General features: G+C 35.6%; 1 protein-coding gene across 13 annotated transcripts in view; it reads left to right on the top strand.

Moving 5' to 3' along the window:
- The window catches only part of LOC118269879 (protein held out wings), a 72,924-nt gene that overhangs the window by 23,968 nt on the left and 26,392 nt on the right, over positions 1–22,564 (top strand). For all 13 annotated transcript variants that reach the window (XR_007707453.1, XM_035585235.2, XM_035585232.2 and 10 more), the window contains exon 2: positions 16,282–16,415. Coding sequence is in view for 12 of the 13 variants with exons in the window: in XM_035585235.2 (XP_035441128.1) it covers positions 16,282–16,415 (134 nt within the window). In the remaining variant the exon portion in view is untranslated. The remainder of the gene's footprint in view (positions 1–16,281; positions 16,416–22,564) is intronic.

Genomic DNA, 22,564 nt, shown 5'->3' with positions numbered 1-22,564 from the left:
ATTTTTTCTTTGTAATTATTTTAGCGTCGATTGAAATTATTTAAGAATCTTTATTGAATTTTCCGATTCGGTAATTCCTATAAAATGTTTACCCGCGGCATTTGGTACGCAGTCAGACATGCATTTATTGTGTATCATAACTACATAGTAAAAACTAAGCGTGTGTACTAAAAGCCACCTTCCTACAAAAATAATTTATTATTTCTTAGAGAAAACATACCCCCATTCGCTATTAAATTCTTATACTTCATATGAATTTTAATCACTAAAACAAAAGCAAAAATAATACGAACAAAAGACGCTGTTATGTCTATACGAGTAGTCTACAATTCCTTAAATACTAGAGATGGAGCTTGGAACAATCTTCGAATGTTTAGTTATCGATAAATTGCCGTCGACCATGTCAATTAATTTCAGCGTTGACCGAATTTTTCAGCACGTTTCTCGGCTCTTCCTGATCAACACTACATTTTTTAAAACACGGGAATGTGCTGTTGCGCTTGAAGTATTTTAATGTTCTAGTGACTTAAAATTAATAGTGTTGATTAAACATAACATCTCTCTTGTTTTTTTACGATAAAACGGATATGTGTAGAAGACATAAGTTCAACATCAGTTTTCACTACAAAAAAAAAAATCTTTTATGAAACTTACCTACTTAATTTGAAACAATTTATGAATCGATTTATTAAATCGAGATGTAATAAGAAATCGATAAAATAAATTATAATTAATAAATTACCCAGTATTGGTGATTGAAAATTATCCGTGAACAATCACAAATTGTTAACTCAGTGTGTGCAATTAAACGCAGTTTTGCATCAAAACACATTATTTGTGACATTTGCTCGTTGAAGTTGCATTATTAACTGACGGTTGAGCCGCGACCTCTTGACAATGCAGCATTAAAGCTGAGAACAAATACTTTGATGTTCCCGATATACCTATAATTTTATCGTCAATGATGTAAGCTTTGTTTCACAGACTTATAGTGGCCATAAAGGCTACATATTCCGATAATAAACACCAAACTTGTTGTCTAAATCTACCTACAAACTTGCTTTCCTTATTTTATTCATTTTTCGCAAAATACTCAAAATGAGGCAAGTCCATGACATTTCTACAAATCACTTAACTTGAACCGCTAATATAATATTATTTCGTTAATCACGTTTTAATTGATTATTTACTTAGTATATAGGAAATCCTGTTAGAAATTTCAATGTGTGTCATTGAATAACTAAATGCAAACACAAGCTCATTTAAATAGCTTCAAATTACACACCTGTTAATTTAATTAATGACAACACTGGCGTTAAATTTAGCATCAAAACTAATTATGTAATGAATGCCCAGTACAAATATTATTTAATGAATAAAATACGAAATTATATGATGGAAACACATACAGAACTGACCACTAGAAGTTATAATAGCGATTGGGATGATGGCCAATTCCAACTAGCGTTCGTCTACCTCTGTTAAACAGCCAAAATAAATAAAGTTTTATCTTCAACCAGTCACATGCGATTAACAAATATCTTGACACTTCCAACTAGTACAATAGTCTCGGCTCGACACTACTCCCAACTGTAGCCAAGAGTTTAACGACTTATTATTAATTATGTGATTGCTTCATACAATGTGTCTCCCGGTCATTTCTTAAGAAAAATATTTAATGTCAGGACATCATAATTGAGTAGAAAATGGACACAAATCATGACAGCAATTTTAAGTACTTTTGAATTAGATGCGTAAATTATATCACATGCATCTTGCATAAGTGCATAAATCCACTGTGACCAAAGTATAAATTAGAATGCCATCTGAATAAAATAAGTACCTACTAAACGTTATTCTAAAATACAAGAGTATTAGAGTGCCAAGTATAAAATAATGTGGTATTAGACAAGCATATTCGAAGAATCCCGTTAAATACAGCCAAACATATATACATACATACATACATGTTTTTCACAGTGTAAAGGCGGCTTAAGAACGCGTGCTTGTCATCGCTATAGCGCCTCGTCAGTGCCGAATTTAAAAAAAAATAAAGCGATTATTGAGAGTATTTTTCTTTTTGGTATTTTTAATTGCACTGTTTTCTTTTTGCGTGCATGTGCTTGAACTCTGTGCCAAGAGTCTCACGCGTGAACATCCACAAAGAAATAGAAACGGTTATTTCTGACTATCACCTCTAGTTGCGTGTGACCGCTGCACGAGTATTGGAGCTATGAATGAGTTCTCTATTAATGTGTAAATGAAATTATTTCATCTGTCATATCATGTAACGTTTTACTTCGGAGACAGATGCCATTGTTTGTCCGAGTTCCCTAAAAGTACGTCACGTCACGATTATTATTACTTTTCGCCAGTTATCATCCTTTTGGGTCTAAACGTTCCAGACTCCATGATTATTTTAAATTGGAATATATTTTGTCCAATCCAGGAATGAGTCCTCATATCCTTATGCTTGACACAAATTCTTACGACCAGTCAATCAGCGAGATACCTCTGAAACGTGCTCACGCCTAACAATGCTGGGTATTGGTTTTCTATTGGTATTAAATTAACATACATTATTCTATGTGCATATTATGTCATTGCTATTTTCGTGATACGTGTTGTCAACTGCCTTTCTATTGAGCTGTACCTATTTGTGCCTCATCAACCTTCGAAATAATCAAATCACAATCCAATCTGACAACAGTAAGATTTATGAAGGAATTAAATGCAGAATTACAGTAAAAACAAAATGGGTTCGCTGTTTCTTTTTTATTTCGCAAATAATGTTACAAAATCTTTTCAAACAGTCACATCTAAATCGTTTGCACCTAGTAATGTCAGACAAGTACTAAATGATTTTAAAAGCTGAACGTGCACTTGCATCATATGACAGCACTTTGGATTGCGCAACGCACTGAACTATTGTCAGAATATTTTTGTACATGCCTTTGTGATTGGGATGCGCATTGCTTGCGCAAACAGATCTGCCTATGTACCTACAACCTGAGCAATATCATTGGTTCTAGTTCCAAAAAATTGGCAGTGATTTCCATCTAAACATCTGTGTTTTGTTTTCTAGCATATTTCGCATGGTCCTTGACTTTTTGAATGCCTTCAAAGTCGAAATGAATTTTGTATTTCTTTAGGTGTAGTGATAAAGTTCAAATAACACAATCCATATCATTGTCTAGTTTGTTCTATCAGCTACACTACCTACAATACTTAACAACTTACTCACTATCCTTATGGCAACACCGAATGGTATCTGTAAGAATGAATAGCTCATTGTTGTACAAGGCAGCAGTAATTACATAAGCTAATAAACATTAAGTTCATGTGTCATTAACTAAAATAACATAAAGTATGTTTATATTTTATATTTCAACCGAGCTTTGTTCGCGGCTAGTGTTGAGACGTGAGAAATTCTATAGAAGCCCGCGACTTCAAAAGTCATAAAGATTTTCAACACGCTTTTTACTTTGCTGTCGTATTTATAGAAACGCTGCTTTCTTTCACCATCTACCTTTTATAGTAACATTTTCTGTTTTATATTGAATTTAAACATTGAAGTAGTGTATATTGGTATTATATTAATGTTTAAAGCTTCTTTTAGTGTTAATTTTGTTACTAGATTGTTTATGTAATGTAATTTCCCTTGTTATAATATCTGCCTCTTCTATATTACTTTCATCTTAATAATTATGCTAATTGAAAACAAACTGTTAATGCTAGTTTTTACCTAATCAAGAAGATATCTATGTCTTCACATACCTTCATATTGGGTTAGGGACATAGAATTAATTAGCAAAATTAGCTTTGCAACGACATCACCTGCTGGCCTTACGTGTATTTGATTACACCTACGATTATTACAAGAATTGCAATTGAATTGATTTCAATCATTGTACATCTGTAATTGTTAACTTATCCTTGGAAAAGGAATACATCATTCTAGCCAGTCAATAAAATGTTAGTAATAATGATCATGGTTTGTGGGACATTAAACATTGACATATGTATGTTTACTTGAAATATGTTGGCGTAGGTGGTTTACACATATGAAGCGTCGTACGAGTGATTGAGTGAGACGGCTCATTACAATAGGTTTTTCTGAGCCGAAATTGACACGTGTCGTTCAGTAGGCGTCGCTACCAGTCGCGTTAACAATATGTTATGAATGGCAAGGTTGCGTTTGTCTAGCTCAACCAAGTACTTCTACTGGCTTGCTATTGTCAAATATTTGCCTCAAACAATCCGCCTTGCTTGCAACTGAGAACCGCTTTTCTATAAGTACTTCAACCACTTCATTGCCCAAACACTCAAACACTGCTTAACTCTAAGACGTTCTTAAAACTATTTCTGTCGCTATGATACTCCTTGGAGTGATAGAGATAACATCAGATCTACAAAAAATAATGTTTTTCAGTCCCACTATTGAATTATATTTTCATTTGTGTTCGACTTCAACAATATTGATGTTGTAAAATAACACAATGTGTCATTCAATGACGCCATTAAATCTGTTTAAAATTGTTTTTACATTGTTTATTCAATAGTTTGTCATTGGTATAATTCTGTCATTCAATGTTTATAAGCTACGCCCACAAGACTTCCATTGAATATGAAGCCCATTCCAGAATGGTAGGTGTCGACATTTGATACTCTTCGTTTTTATTGTTGTAAGAAAAAATGTCAATACAATATTATTTAACACTCCGCCCAGAGTGATTCATGTATATCAGGTTGTCTCTAATTAATATTGATGTGATATACATCATGATAACACTGAGAAGTTTATAGTTTCCTTCTGACACCGATTTTTGCGTGAACAACGTTATAATGTAGGCACCGGACGTTATAAACTTTTCTATTGAGCTAACATAATGGTGCATTAAAGTCGCAAACTGACACGACAAACAGAAACATCCACAGCTCGTTGTTTTACGATAATGTTCCATATTATATTAATGTCCGCGTCGCATCGGCTCACGTGCTTTGGCACCGGCATAACACATAAAAAGGAAACCCGAATTTCCCTACTGTAAACTCGTCCTATATTTACAAATGGGCCCCACAAGTAAACCGTGAAAAATAAATATTAGGCGATAAATCAGCGAAAATCTCCGGTTTGCTCCAATGCTTTTATAGCTATAATAAAAGAACCGTCAACTGTGGATAGTGTTCGGGGAATAAATAGTTCAGATCGCGGCCAGTATTCTGGAAACTCGAACACGTAACAGTGCACATTGGTTCAGCTTTGACACATTTAGGCGATGTTAACTAGTGAGCTTATTTACACGTGTCGAACCTGCGTAAATCCTAACGAATAGGACCGTAAATCTGTAGCTGCTTTGTATGAAAACATGCGTATTCCTTCGCACTAAGACAATTTATTGAGATATAATTCTCCTTTCGTTAGTCGACCACACGTTTTACTCTTAACAATATTATTTTAACAGCATCCTCTTATGCTCCCAGTACAAGTCAGCACTTTAAAAACCATTATATTTTTGTGAAATTATTACTGATATTGTTGGTTTTTCTTTAACATAAATTACTTTTAGAAAATATGATGATGAGTTTTAACAAATCGTGTGTTATTATTACCTAGTTTTGAAGTGTAAATATAACGAAAGAATATTTGAAAGAAAACATGTTTGTGTAGAGCAAACAAATTGGTTTTCACTTCCGTGTGCTTGTATGCTCCCTCAGTATCAGCGATATCAGTGAACGTTGTATGTCTTTATCATTTACTTAAGAATGTCACACAAACAGATCGTCTTTCTTCTACCCTTGTGGAGTGGTATGCAAATAACAGTTTATTTTTTCATTCACACCCAATGTCTGCTAACTGCCATTCATAAAATATAAGTATTATTTTTCTTCGCTGCATTTACGCTTGACCACCTGTTTATGTGCACGTTCTCTGATATTAACATAACGTGTTTTGTCGTCGATATTCATATTTCTCAGTCACACTTCACACAATTAGCTGCAGTCCAATCGAGTACTGGTATGCAGCTCAAATATTTATGCTTGCTTTTATTTGTAACGGTATTTCATCTTGTGTCTCCACTGTTTATTCTAATGCTGGTTTTAGTAGATCTCTAAATGTCTCATCAGTGTCCGAATAATGAGGCTGTGCGACTCCTCCGACGTAAAGATAAAGATATCAAGATAAAAGCACTTCAATCACAATTGTAAAGACAACCTGCGCTGGCATTTCCAACTAGTTTCCATTTTGAATCCCTTTCGTAATGGCCAATGTCAGTTTCCCTCCTGGTGTGATTTATGCTCTCATTATTTTGCAATTTAGTACTTAAGTTATTTTACATAACGTTGGAATTAACTTGTATCTTTACAGTATTATTGTTTTCATTCATTCATTAATGAATCACCTTCAATCTCATTTCGTCACTTTTCTAAGTATAATTATTGTCATCGTCCCACGCGGAGGAATGACTAATGAAGATCTTGGAAGAACCATCTATTATGTTGGTAGTAAACTATAATTATACACATTTGACACACCAAAAACCTTAAAGTTAGTCAATGTTAGATCCTATAAGGTTTATAACATTCATTTAATATGAATACATATTTTGCTGGACAAAAAGTGCTTTATAATTTTTTGGTCAAAAACCATCAAGTTCAAAATTATACTAGGCTGAGCCTATTTGAATCCTCAGAGTTTACAGCTGCAGCACTTGGATTAAAATTTCTCTATGTTTGCATAATGCATGTGCATGACTAGACATTAGCCTATGGTACTTGGTATCGAGGACAGGAAGTAGGATATTACTGCAGCAGCTCCGTACGCTTGTTAAATAAGCTGTAAGAACACATTTATGTATCGTCACGCTCTTATCTTGTCTTCTAGGCAGAGTATCAAATCTAACTTCTATAGCAAACACTGCTAATTCTTCATCTAGTATCATTCTATTTAGTTGAGACTTTCCAATTTCCACACGACCTGAACAGTTGGTGCGTGTGAAACCTATGCTAAACTTAAGTTTAACTCGTGAAATCGTACGGTTTATTTATGTGTACTACAAATTAAAGTTGGGTAATGGCTTATGCAAATTTATTCATAATATTTCCAATCGGTTCGTTGAATCTTATCGGAATATAAGGCTTCTTATACGATATGCAACTTTCTACAATTTCATTCTGAAAAGACTTATTGGTAGGAAGTATCGTTGCAAGAGACCGTGCCGCCATGATGCCGTGCATCTGTTCGACGCTGTACATTGTCTGAAGCTACCGTACCGGGAACTTAACTCACTACTGCCTTTTGATTATCTTGTTCCCATTCATCATTCTCAAGTGCATCGCTTTCTATTAATATACAAACTACTTTGTTACTGTATGATATATGAAGAGGGCTAAGTTATTCATAGTCTATCTTTAATACACTTTGATGTCCAACATCATTAAGTTTGTTACCTTGTTCAAAATTAGTAAAATCCGGTTTGATTGCTCAATAATCTAATTTATCAAGCTTGATTACAAATGGGCCGTCTAAGACACACTATTGTAATGGTTGTAGGAAACAGTGGGTACATGAGTTCTTTGTTCTTCAATGTCACTGGTTAGGTTAGGATTGCATTTGTTACAAATCACTAAAGTGTACATACGATACACCTTGCTGGCAAGTTTGCTAATAGATTTAGCAAATGTATTTGTTTTTGTTAACAGTTATTTGAATAATTTACAGCTATATGACATCAGTTTTTTTTTAATTCGTTGTTAACCTATGTAACTGTGCTGGGGAAAGGTGCAGCTTATCAAATTTCATTAATTTTATTTGACATTTGGTATTTTTACATCTTTGGCATTATCATCTACTAACACAATTTCGTTTACGAGCCTACAAGTGTCATGTATGATTACTAGTCCTGTCTGTATACCAACGAAAACATATTTCAGTTTTATTTTGTTATACGTCCAACCGTAAATTATTACGTATGGATTCTGAATATAGGTATTTCTTGACAAAACTTAAAGTTTATTGGTTTAAAGAAATTTAAAGAATGGTATCGAATCATTCCCATAGAAACCATTTTTGTATTGTCACTTATGTACCGGGTAATTACCCACACATTTTAATATATCAACATAATTATTCGCGTGATTCAAGTCTTCGTGGTTGGCCGACGCAAGTGAAGCCGGTCGCTACTGACCGTGGTACTGCGTTTACGCATCGTCGCTCATCGTGTGAAAATTCCCCTTCAATCCACATTGTTCTTAATTTGCCCTCATACGTTTTATTCAGGGAACATTAATCTCAGCACTATCGAAAAAACAAAGCTATTAGTAGCTAGAGTCTACCTGTCTACTGCTTTGTGTTACCGCCAGACTTAGAGCTGTGCAACGCGTCTGGGAATTTTATACATTTTGGAGTGTATTCAAATTATTTTCATTGCAGAAATGGATAAGTCCTTAACACATTAAAATGGATGTTTTTCATTTATGCTCCAGTTGTGTCAGTCAAGTTTAATGAATGCACCTTATAATTTCACTGTCTAGACCGTGCGTCCGTTTACTTAGTTTGTTATTAAGACGGCCGTTGCAATGGCGTCGTCGTTAAATTACAAAATACCACCAGTGTTCTTGGTGATGAAAGAAATTAATTGTTTCCGCCGACCGATGTTAGTAACGAAAGTGATTTTGTGACTTAGTCTATTCTCGGAACCAATTATACCATTTGTTTCACTGGAACTGCAGCGCGTAACAGCCTGCGTGTAGATTGCCAGTTAATGACTTTGTTATGAAAACTGCAGATATATTTCTTTACACTTCGGTACGTAAAATACTCTATCGGTGTTGCAGGAAAATCTTTTTCTTCTCGTGTGATTTTGATTTCAAATTTAATTGGAACATTTCGTGTCTTCAAGCCATTATTGCGTGTATAGATTAGGCCTTGTTGGTTTTAAGTGAAATATTAAAGATCATTACGTTATAGTATGCCATTATGTGTTCATTCGGTAATGATATTATTATATTTGTTCAGTCCTTCAAAAATAAAACCGTTTTTGTGCTAAACAATCATTGTTATTTGAAGATCTTACTAAACTTAACCTTTAAACGTTACGTTAACCTTACAGACTTCATTTAAGCATGCTACAGTTAAAGCAAGAGTTGCTTAACAACTAAAACGTAAAATTGCTCAACTTGAACTTTATTTTACAAATATACTAAAGTTAATAGTCAAACATATCGATGATCTTTCCCAATAGACACATTTATCTTGATATATTTCGAAAATAATATAAAACTGTCCAGGGGTCGAGTTCAATTCTGTTTTGATACTGCGTGTTTATTCAATAAATAATTTAAAAGATCACACCGTCAGTAATAAAATGGAGTTTAATGTTTTTAATAGAAACTATAAAACTTTGTAGGCGGTAGGTCTTGGAGCGTAAAATCTAATCACGTAGCAATGTCCAATTCCGTGTGATAATAACGTTCTTGTGCTTGAAGTTACAGCTTATTAAATGCGTATTAGAATAGAATGAGGGAGAGGGATTACAGAGTGAACGCGCCGCGGTCCGCCATTGTGGACGGTGACAATGCAAGAGAGATTGCATTGCATTATCTGGAACCAGTAAGCGTACGTGTGTGTGTGTCAGTGTCGCAATACTCCAGGGAGAAAATTGTATACTACTACTAAACATATGAATTACACTGAATTTTTAATAGATAGTTTCAAATCCTGCACAGAAGGTTGTAATTATGATCTAGTAAATTGGCCACAGGTCAGTGAACTCGATTTAGAGCGCAATAGTTATTTGAGAATCATGAAAATATATTTATTTAACGAACGATGTACTTTATATTCAGTAACAGCTATAAGCCATGCGAAACTTGTTTTCTTGGCCGTACCTATTCATTAAGAAGAATTAATTTCATAGTCATTTTAAATTGAAAGTCTACCATTAATTTTGGTTACAAATCCAACTTTAGACTAACTGTACTTGCTTTTCCGTAGGTGGTCTCAAAGATCGAAGCGGCAATTGACATTTGTCACTCAGTGACATACAAGTTGCTTGCGCTCCTATTATAGTGAATGCTCTTCCTACGCCGGCGTTCAAACATCATTATGTTATAGAGTTATCAATATACCACCAACTCAATTTCAATCTTAACTCATGCACTCAAAGATAGATTTTGCTTACTAGCTTCTAAAGGGAGTTGCAAGGCTAGAATTACGTACATAGAATGATCGCGATTGCGGTTAGAGTAATCCGAGTAAATGGTAAAATTAAACCTTGTTAATACGAATACAACTAGGTATATTATGCGGCTTTGCAACCTGTTTGTGGATAGGTCTACTTTGATGTAACTTAATTTTGTGACACCGTAAACAAGTAATAAATTAATGACATTATCACTACCGACTTAATTAAAATCGATCGAAACATCAATTCATATTTAAATTAGTGATTTGTAAGATTGATTGCATGTTTAAATGTTACACGTTCCGCGTTTGTGGAAAACATTAATATACCGTGAGCTTCCCTCGCAAGTGGAAAGAATTATCACCAAGAAATGGGTTAATGTGATGCTCGTAGGCGATGAGCATGCAAGCTGTCATTAAACATTTCTGTTACATCTGCAAGTCTCATAAATTACTCTTGTACGTTACTTTAAACGTTTCCATTATACGTTATAATGATGCTAAAACCTGAATCTTTTAGTTAGGAAGAAGAGGTATAAACAAAGAGGAAAATATAGAACCCTGAACAAGAGTGCGTGAATAGATGTCCATCACTAAAGTCATCCATAGTTCACACGAGCCTCAAGTAGGCACACACAAGTTTAGTGGCTTGCGCAAGAACGACCTCATACAGACGACATATTTCGAACCTCGTCCACGTCAAAACTGAATACATTAATCAAACTCAAGCGCATAGACATGAAGTGACAGACAGACAGCCCCTAAAACAAGCTGGTACAAAACAGCCTCCATTATCCCGCAATTGTTTTTGTTTCAAACTCTCATTTACTAGTACAAAGACTGCTGCATTGTTCAACAACCATTAGGCCTCGGCCTCGAATTTTGCGGGCAGCGGGGCGGCGGCGGCGCGGGAGCGGGAGCGGGGCGGCGGCGGCGGACCCGTTCTCGAAACTAGCGGGCAGATCGCGCGGCACTACAGCGGTGTAGTGTTGTGTTCGTGGTTGTGTTGTCGAGATATTTGTTTTTATTAGCGAACGAAATCTTTTTACCCGACTGCCAAGGAAGGGTTATGTTTTTCGCGCGTATCTTGTATGTATGAGCCTAATATTCTTTATTACCTCATTTCTTCGAAACGGCTTGATGGATTTTGACAATCAGGGTATCGTTGGATTCGTCTTAATTACCCAAGTGTTCTTAGATATGTGACGTAAAACAAAAACCAACATGGCGGCCGTGAGGCGCCCTAGATAGGAGTAAAAAAAAATAATTTTTATTTGCTACAATATGGGTATCAAATTAAAGAGCTCATCATGAGGATTCCAAAATGGTATATCACTGACATATAGAAAAAAATACTATGTGCAATTATGTTCTTTATTATCCAAACTAAATACTCGTATAGGTACTACGCGACGCTATTGACTAGCGGTGTCTGAACTTAAAAGTGAAAAGTGATAATAAAAGTACGTCTTAACTAAATTATTTACAATGAATTTATTTATAAATAAAGGACTAGCGACCCGCCCTCGCTTTGCTGAACGTTAAATAAGGAATCTATCTACATAGTCGTTTACCTATAGCCCATGCGACGCGTCAACTGTAAAGACCGTTTTTTGTCTAAAACTAAACAGTGTAAAGAGCAAATTTTATCTTCATTTAATGTAGAAAATTAATAGACTATTAAAAAGGATAAGAATTAATATTATTACGGACAAAAACCCCTCACAATAAAAGATCAAAAAAAAAAAAAATAATTAAATAGTCCACACGACGAAAATTCTTTTAAAGAATTAGACCGTTTACGAAATTTGTAAATAGTAAATTTTACTGCCCTTAATCCTTCTTCTTTTTCTAATTCCTTTACTCTCTTTGTGTTACGCAATCAATCTAAAATAACTGGATCGACGTGTGTTATTTTTTTATTATCTTGGTATTGGAAGTAGTTCTCTCGTGTCGCGGGTGAAATCTTGAGAAACACATAGCCGTATTATAACTAACTAAAAAGTGTTAAATAAAAATAAATAAATTTAAAAAATTAAAAAACCCGACTGCATAAAAAACACTTTAAATAAAAACTGAAAAGTAAAAAACAAGCTTAGTCTAAAAGTGTAGATAGCAATGCTATTACCACAAAATTAAATAATTTCATAATCAATACACAAAAAATAATAATCTTATGCGAAACATAATTGAGTGTAACAGTCGGGACCCATTAAATAAACTGGACTAAAATCATTCAATATGGGTCCTGACTGTTGCACTCAATTATGTTTCGCATAAGATTATTATTTTTTGTGTATTGATTATGAAATTATTTAATTTTGTGGTAATAGCATTGCTATCTACACTTTTAGACTAAGCTTGTTTTTTACTTTTCAGTTTTTATTTAAAGTGTTTTTTATGCAGTCGGGTTTTTTAATTTTTTAAATTTATTTATTTTTATTGATTCAAATTTATTCCTAACGCTCGATTTACTGTGGGCAAAAGAAGAAGACCTACTATAGGGCAAGGAAAATAAATGGCGAGTTTTATCGAAGTTATGAAGAACAGAGACAAAATCCCGACAAATTCTACGACTACACTAGAATGAGTGTAGAAACTTTTGACTATATTCTTGAAACTATCAAGAGTGATTTCAGTTTTTGCTTTAGTCTTCAATATTCAGTTCGTTTTTTATTTCTTCCCATAATTGGTTAATTTTTCTTCTATTTTTATGGTTCACATCTTTGCTGTTCCGTATGGGTGTCCTCTCAAAGATTGCCGAAATCATTTGCTCTTGCACGTCCGAGGACATTTTGATACAACTCACAAAAAAAAATGTAGGTACACAACACTATACTACAATGCAGACGCGCAACGCGGGCGGTCACCGCTTGACTGGAGTGCACCGCTCGTTGCCCGCTCCCGCGCCGCTCCCGCGCCGCTGTTTTCGAAAACCGGTCCATTTGATTATACGCAAGATCCTGCCGCTGCCGCGCCGCCGCCGCCGCCAAGTCGCTGCCCGCAAAATTCGAGGCCGAGGCCTTAGGCCTCAGCCTCGAATTTTGCGGGCAGCGGGGCGGCGGCGGCGGCGGCGCGGGAGCGGGGCGGCGGCGGCGGACCCGTTCTCGAAACTAGCGGGCAGATCGCGCGGCACTACAGCGGTGTAGTGTTGTGTTCGTGGTTGTGTTGTCGAGATATTTGTTTTTATTAGTGAACGAAATCTTTTTGATTCAAATTTATTCCTAACGCTCGATTTACTGTGGGCAAAAGAAGAAGACCTACTATAGGGCAAGGAAAATAAATGGCGAGTTTTATCGAAATTATGAAGAACAGAGACAAAATCCCGACAAATTCTACGACTACACTAGAATGAGTGTAGAAACTTTTGACTATATTCTTGAAACTATCAAGAGTGATTTCAGTTTTTGCTTTAGTCTTCAATATTCAGTTCGTTTTTTATTTCTTCCCATAATTGGTTAATTTTTCTTCTATTTTTATGGTTCACATCTTTGCTGTTCCGTATGGGTGTCCTCTCAAAGATTGCCGAAATCATTTGCTCTTGCACGTCCGAGGACATTTTGATACGTCACAAAAAAAAATGTAGGTACACAACACTATACTACAATGCAGACGCGCAACGCGGGCGGTCACCGCTTGAGGCCTCGGCCTCGAATTTTGCGGGCAGCGGGGCGGCAGCGGCGGCGGCGCGGGAGCGGGGCGGCGGCGGCGGACCCGTTCTCGAAACTAGCGGGCAGATCGCGCGGCACTACAGCGGTGTAGTGTTGTGTTCGTGGTTGTGTTGTCGAGATATTTGTTTTTATTAGCGAACGAAATGTGTGAAAAACGGTGACAACATCTTTTTGATTCAAATTTATTCCTAACGCTCGCATCGCATTAGTTACTAATTATTCTATAAAACATAATAAATATTTTATTTGACATAACAAATCATTTTTATTTTCCAAACAAATTCTACGATTACACCAGAATGAGTGTAGAAACTTTTGACTATATTCTTGAAACTATCAAGAGTGATTTAGTGTCTAGAATTAATCCAAAACGATTTAGAGGTATATCGTCCGAGGACATTTTGATACGTCACAAAAAATGTAGGTACACAACACTATACTACAATGCAGACGCGCAACGCGGGCGGTCACCGCTTGATTGGAGTGCACCGCTCGTTGCCCGCTCCCGCGCCGCTCCGCCGCCGCTGTTTTCGAAAACCGGTCCATTTGATTATACGCATAAGATCCTGCCGCTCCCGCGCCGCCGCCGCTGCCGCCCCGCTGCCCGCAAAATTCGAGGCCGAGGCCTGACAAGTGTTTCGACACCTGTCAACGTCCGTTTGTGACACGTTACAAAAGGAGTTTTTATACGATTCTGATCTTGATGCAACCTTGTGTTGACCATCAAACGATTCAACTTGTCAAACCGAGTACCCTGTCAATGATTACTGTCAAATTAATCAAATAATTCAATGTAGTTTAGTTTAATAATAATTTTAGCTTGAAGATTTAAGAAGAAATATAAATCGACATAGCAATTACAAAATATGTAGGTGTCGTAAATATGAAGCCCAGTAGCAGGTATCGCGATCGACTGGGTGCCAATTAAGTTGTTTGGAATAAAAAAACTGCCGCTAATATGAGGCATAAACATATCATCCTAAATGCGTCCACCATCAATATGCAAGAAAAGGTGGCAATTAAATATATAATCCATCGGCTATCACACGAGTCTCGTGGCGGGTTAATGGCTTGTTTACTCACTCTGCCGCCCTTATATGGCGTGAAAGCTCCTCCGCATTGTCGCCAGCCCCTCAGCGGGCTCGGTATGGTCAGGCGGATACGTGCGTCTGAGCATATGAGCCATTTGATAGCGTGAGAGATTAACAAATTGAAGACAGCTCACATAACTGTACTGGACATGTTTTACAGATAAAAATTAAAATGAGAATACTTATTTCATTTTTTATCATTAGGCACTTACATTTCTGCAAGATAAGATATGGGAAACAAGAAAGTTTTGAAGTCACCTCTTTAAGTAAATAAAAATTGGATTGATAAGATACTAAGCTACGACTTGCGTTTACAAGTAATAGCTTCGGAATTGATTGATTGCCTGAAGATAGTAAAGTTACTTCTGTGTAAAGTATTGAGCACGTGCCTTTAACAGATAAGTGAGTTACTTGCTTCATAGCTCGGATATTGTAAAACAGATGGTCATCGGATATTGCGTACGGAAATAAGCCGACGACGATGACGCATCACCTCTTTATCTGGATAAGGAAGATAAAACGAGACCCCTATGTTTGCACAACGATTCTTCACATGCGGTGGGGAAATCGCATGCTTGAGTTATAATACTTTTGCACTAACAACCCATATGGTCTATGATCCACTTAGCATTGATACAACGAATAACAGCATTAATAAATAAATTATTCAGATTTTGTTATTTATCTGTTAGTAATTGCTATACCTATATAATTATCCTTTCAATTCCCTCCATTTAACACGGTCTTAAAGTATAATATTAAGAATTTATAAGGTTAAGTTTAGTACCAACTAGTGAGCAACAAATGATGGCAGGAGATGAGTCATTCACGTCTTAGTAAAAATGTGTCTTGAAACAATGACGTCACTGTTTGGGGGGTGGCCTCTGTTCGTTATATTACCAACCATATAATTAGAGGTGCAATATCGGATCTATCAATATATCTGTCAGATGATGTCATAGCAGTCATCAACTATTGTCCTAGCCTTCAAACTTATTACGAGTACAGATCCAATACTTACTAAAAATATTGATTACATACACGATGAAGCCACTAAATATAACAGCGTTTCCAGATAGCTGTAACCATTAAAACAATGTGTTTCGGCAAACAACGTAATTAGGTATTGTAAGTTTTCCAAAAACTATAATAAGTACTCGTAAAAGTAGGAATTTTCCACGGGACATAAAACTTCATATTTTACTAGTAAACGTTTGGGACGGACGGTATTCTAAAATTAACGAGTCAATAATAATATGACATGTTTCATGAGTAAAATTTATTACAACAGATGTTGTACACGTAGCTAACAAATGTATTTTTTTCTTTACAGAAATAGCAAAAGTTCGAGCAAGTTTATTCCAAATAAATGGAGTTAAGAAAGAACCACTCGTTCTACCAGAGCCCGAAGGCGTGGTCACCACACTCACAGAAAAAGTTTACGTGCCAGTAAAAGAACATCCAGATGTAAGTAATTACGTAATTAGTATGCTTGCGTTTGATTCTAGGGTTTATCTGTAACGCCTGCTAGCACAGGTCAAGGGAATGAAAACGATGATTACACTGCTGTATTTAAAACGTGATGCATTATTACAATCACACGACCAACAGTCAGAAAGTCAGAACTACCAGTAAAGATTTTGGAGAACTTCCCATCGCTTTAGAAAATTAAGCCACCAATTCACTCCGTAACCACGTTAGACCAATTTGCTTCATTACTTACAACTCCAAGAATTCTAATTAAAGCAGTATCGTTTCAAACTTTATGGATTTACCGAAAACATCACTTCTTGAATTGGCTATACCTACGCGACGTTATTAGGTCATGGTGCAGTTTAAATTTCCTGCTGATGCAGGAGAGGTGTAAAAATAAGACAAGTATTTTATTTCTGGTTAAATTTTCCATTGCTTAGGTGTAAATCTAGACGTTTGCTTTCGTTACCATTAGAGCGGGTGTGCATTTGTACGGTTATGTTTTGTCAATACGTTTTAAAGACATATTTTACACATTTGATCATACTTTCATACATTGTTTTGATACCTTTTGCGGAAAGGTGACACGCATGCCAAATGTCATTGTTTACAAGCTAATTAGTCGTATTCATACAACTTATATGCCTCATTCACAGTCCAAGTATCAGAATATAATGAATGAATACTTTCTTAGTGTACACAATGCCATAGTTGTTCAATCATTAATTATTTGACTGTCGAGTCTTTTATGCAGCGTCTTGTTTGTTATAAGTGAATGTAAACACTTCTTCTTCGTTACTGATGAAACTTGTATGCATATGATCCGTAAGATATGCTCAAGCAATTATAGCCATAATGAATTTGTATTGCTTGACAAATACTCGAGTAATTAATTCACCGCTGCAAATGTTATCCTAATTAAGAGTCATTGCAAAATCGATGTAGTACCCCACCGGTTTGTTATGTCCTCTATTGAATTGCAAAAAGGTAATAAAGGAAGCTGCTTGTCAATTACGTTGCAACATACGTTAACTATCTCCAGCAGCCATCTCAGTTTTCTAAAGTTTTTTAAACGGATAAGAATTCTAATAATTTCTTCGTGTACCAAGCTAATTGTTAGGAACAACGAGTTACTGCAATAGTTGCCTTAGTCATACATATAGAAATACAAGGTTGACAGGCTGCTGCATTTGGTGACTGATGTCAGGGCTATCTCGTCTTTGATATGATTGTGGTTTCTCGCACGACCCTCACCGATACCTCCCATTCATTGTTACTAACAGATTCTTAGCCATTTACAAATGAACACGAATAGAACGCCTTTTTCGGCGACGGGTTCATTGAACTGAATGATTCATTATTAAAATCGGATAACATAAGCATTCCTCGTATTCGTGCCAACTACGAATGCAGCTGATGAAAATATTGTCAATGCATCAGTTCACATGTCGCGCTATTTGGCTTCCAATGTACTTACTAGTTAGTTTATTTATATAGAAGTTACATTTTGTACATGTAGACCGATAAGTTCAGTATACTGTATTTGGGTTGGTTTCATTAATTTAAACATATCGGTCCCTATAAGTATGATGTTACCCGCATGTTTTAGGTGTTACCATATTTAGAATATGTTGGAAATATGGTTTTATTACGTCATGTGAAAAACCTGATTTTCTTTGACAGCTTGTTTGAAAAATCAGTGCGGTGACATAATTTGGTATCTCATTTTCATTAGCAATCGTAATCTAAGCCCCTACACAATGTACTTAAACGATTGCACCTTACAAGACAAGTTTAATGTTAGGTATATTATCCATTCCATTTTAGATCTCATCTTCGTTTACAAAAAAAAGTAATTCCAATAATCCATTTAAAGTGTGTTAAGAAACTAATCAATATTAGTGGGATGTGTATTGACTCATAGACGTAATATATTGTTGGCGCCATAAACTCGTCTGCGACTCCTTATACGGTGTCATCTAACGAACCACGGCCACTGAATTAATTTAGTTGAATTTTATTACAATTTTGAGTGGTTGAATAACAATTACTGAATTTATCACGTGATAATGTGAGAAACAGGAACATTAAGCCCAATTAAGCTGGAATCGTCTAATCAAATGTTTTAATGCAGCGTTGAGATTTTAAAATAAAATTTGATGACTTTTTTGGTAGTGATAGCGAACAATGCTGCTCAGTATGAGACCACGGTTGGGTATTAACGTAAAGTTTTATACATTGCATCTGTATTTGGGCCAGATTTATTTCCAAAACAACAAAATGATGTTAGTATTCATGAATCCATCAAGACCATCCTTCTCTTAACCAAACACTGAATCTGAATATCCATGTTAGATAAATAAGTTATCATAGATCATCTGAATAATTGCGTGGAATCCAACAATGTAGACGTAAATCTTAAGATAAATTGATCTTTGAATGATATTGATTGGCGATCAAAAGAACCGTTCCGAGACATTGGTCACGTACACAGAAATAATGATGGAAACCCTTAACGATGCAGATGGTTGTCACATGATGCCAGTTCTAAGAAACCTTCGTGAGCTGTTTCTAACACTTGGAATAATTTGATTGGTCTTAAACGACTTTGCTAGCTTGCTTTAGTGCTTAGATACATAACTGCTAAGTTTGTGGAGAAGATAGTAAAATTTTGTAATGTAGAAAGTTAGATTGGAATAGATTAGAAAACTCTTTATTGTACACCATTAAACACAAAGGATCAGTCAGAAATTGAATTCGAAGTACGTGAATTCTTTCTAATGCTTACTTTGTGGCAAATGATTGACTTTCAACGTTCAATCATTTAAGTTAGTACTAAAGCCCTTTTATTAAGCTGCTAAAGAATATTCAATAGTAACTATACATAATACTGCATTTCAATTTATGCTTTACGTATATCGATGCCAATAAGTTTACTCCTTAGTCTTAGTTATATTTTTTGCTTCGGGTAAAGATTACATAATGATGTTTCATCCAAAACAAATAGTTGTTTTACCAAACCTTCAAATACTGTTTTCTCAATCGGTAATTATGCCATCAAAGTTTTATTCGCTCGCAAAAACTGCGCCGTAAACTAAACTCTACACAACAGAAATAGAACTAACAGTTCAATGCGTTTCGTGTGTTGAACACATTGCCGAAACAATAGTTTTGGTACACCGGTACCAACTGCTGTGACTAATATCTTAAAATGTTTTATTTTTGTAACTGTACGGTCCATCTTTATAGCGCAAACAAATAGCAACGTTTTAATTCTTTTCTACACCATTGTCTGCACACACCCGGATTTAAACGCGCATTTCAACACGTTTATTATTCTGCTCCATTTTATTTACCCCAGTCTCTATTCAGTTTATTTTACGATTCCACTTGGCTATGCAAATAGGTATACTTGTATTATAATTTATATTTGAAATTCACACTGATATACAATGTGAAATTCTCAGAGTTGCAGCCTCATACATGACTCCAAGAAAATATACAACAAACCACAATATTTTTCCCACAAATTATATTTATTCAATGAACCATAAACAAATCACGTATTATGTTCTATTTACAGTAAAATTACTGTTACGATTGAGACGTTTTGCACATATAGAAATGCAGGATAGATAGTTAACTAATTAATTCTTTTCCTAGTCCTTTATAGAAAAAAATGCGAACCAAACGCGGAACATGTCGTGTTCCGCATTGTTGGGGTTGCAAATGATATGCTGAGCACATACGAGTGCGCTCGAAGCTGCTCGATCATAGCCCACTAGATGGAGAGCTCCAACCTCATTCTGGTCCCACAGGTTCCCGCTTGCACCGCATAGTGATGTTAACACATCGATAAAATGCGCGCGATTCCAAGCACGAATATTAATATCGATATCCCCTGCATTTGAATAGCAATAAATACGTTTGTATAATCTCATAGACTTTAAATGAAATTATATTTATATGCTACTACTACAAATTGCGAACACGTTTAACGCTCAACAAGTCTGAGTAGGTATCTGTTTTGGTCATCTTGTGCTATTCCTGTAACAAGCATCTACTTACCTTGTACGAACATCTAAATTCATTATAAACATTGCATCTTCGTGATTGCTAAGTTTAGAAATAAAAATAGGTTATTTAGAATTTCCTCTCCCACGATTTCAACATTAGACGCTGCCTAATAAAACAGATGTGCTTTACATCAAAACAGCAAAAGTCACGATCGTATCATAAAAGAATCGACATCGATACAGTAAGAGGTCCATGCCTCGAAATCTGCTTCATTCCATTTAGGGCCGGAGGAGTTATTAAATCCTGCCATATCGGTGGGGACCGTTACTTGGCTTTTTGCTGCTCAAGAAGTACCAGTTGATGCGTGTCTTAATGGAGCATCTTAGAGCGGCACACGCTGAGAGAAAGCCAAACATCTGTTATTTTATTCAAGGAAATATAAAGGTAGATTTAGTTGAATAACTTGAACACAATTATCCTTATCTGCACTTTGAAGTAGACGCTTGATTACTTTCGTAAAAGAGGAAAGCCTCAATGTTCATTAAGATTCTGAAGAGCTTAGCTACTTATTCTATACGCGGGGTGAATACGTAAGACGATATAAGTCTTTGTATTGTTCGGAGCACCACAATAGATATTAGTTTCTACATAAAACTTGTTGCGTCGAGGCCTAGCTTGTGTCGTTTTGCCTTAATAAATGGGGTATAAGGACGTGAATGAATGGCTGATAAATATACGGTACATTTTAACAACCAATGGACACTGACGTCTTTTGAAACATTGGAGACTGGTAGTAAAATTCAGTGAGCATCACAATAAACCCCACTTTACTAGCAGTTAAATTTGTTCTTTCTGGTGACTTAAATGTTAACAGCCCGCCTAACGGTTTTCGATTGCGGCGTTGAAGTTTTAATCACGTTTTTAAATTCTCTAAAATACTTTAATCGGCACATTTCACTATTTATACGTCTTGTAGGTAGTATAGCATTTCATCAGCTACAAGACGCTTGATTTTTAAAGTCCGTTACTTCAGGCAATCTCGAATTTTGTTATTAAAAGATTGAAAATCTTGATTTGAGTATGTAGGTTAAGTAAATTTGATAGAATTAAAAACACGAATAACCGACTCAAATAAAACTGTGAAATTATGTATTTTTATCGGCTCATACCAGTAACGACTACTTTATTTCCAATTATCTAAACAATATTAGCATTATACATTTTTAAAGACCTATACATCCGCTACACGGTAATTAAAATTACTTTTAAATTAAGTATTATGTAATAATAAAAGTTGTAATGTAATCGCGTTAGGTGGTACACAAATCTATAAATCAGCTATTGTAGGAAAGAACGTAAAACAGAATTACACTCGACGTACTGGCCGGACGGCTGAATTGTTTTAGTGGAAACATGTCTGGCACAAGCAGTGTGTGCTTTATCATTCGCGAGTGCAAACATCAGTAAAAGCTCGCGAATGTGTTTCAAAAAGATTAAACAATTCTCGCTACTGCACCATCGAGAAACTTGTTTAGGTTACGACCAGTCAGGAATTCCAAATCGAATGTTAGATTAACGATATTTCGATCTATCAATAAATCGATTGTAATACTTAGATTTTATACCGTCTAGTGAAAATCAAACACTAATGAATGGCTTTCAAAGTCTTCCTGCCTCAAGCATCTGTCTAAAATTCTTTCTATTTTTTGCTGGCGATAGCTTCAAAGATGTGTGCAAAACGTAAATTTGCTAGATTTTCAGTTTTTTCTTATAGTTCAGTGGCCTTGAAAAGCAGTTGGTAGCAGTAATATAGTAGGACATACATTGGCGATCACAATAATGACAAATTCGCTAAAAAATACGACCCCACATAATCTGTCTCTATAAAAAAGTTATAAATCGGCCTTAATTTATGTCTCTTGTACGGCTTGCAAGCTTTTGGAATATATTTTTGACAAAACTCGTCTCGCTGTTTTAAAGTATTGCAAGAGAAGTTTGTTTTCTAAATTTGTTGAATGTGTGGGCGTCTCCCTGTGTTTTCCTCTGACATCGTTGCTTTGTGTAGGTAATTTAATGTAGTTTTCTTATGGCTTTAAGTCTGTAATATTAAGCTATAACGTATGCAG

Source organism: Spodoptera frugiperda, chromosome 30, assembly GCF_023101765.2.
Source record: "Spodoptera frugiperda isolate SF20-4 chromosome 30, AGI-APGP_CSIRO_Sfru_2.0, whole genome shotgun sequence".
Taxonomy (NCBI): Eukaryota; Metazoa; Arthropoda; class Insecta; order Lepidoptera; family Noctuidae; genus Spodoptera; species Spodoptera frugiperda.
The sequence above is the reverse complement of the archived record's forward strand: the minus strand, read 5'-3'. Positions and strand labels throughout refer to the sequence as shown.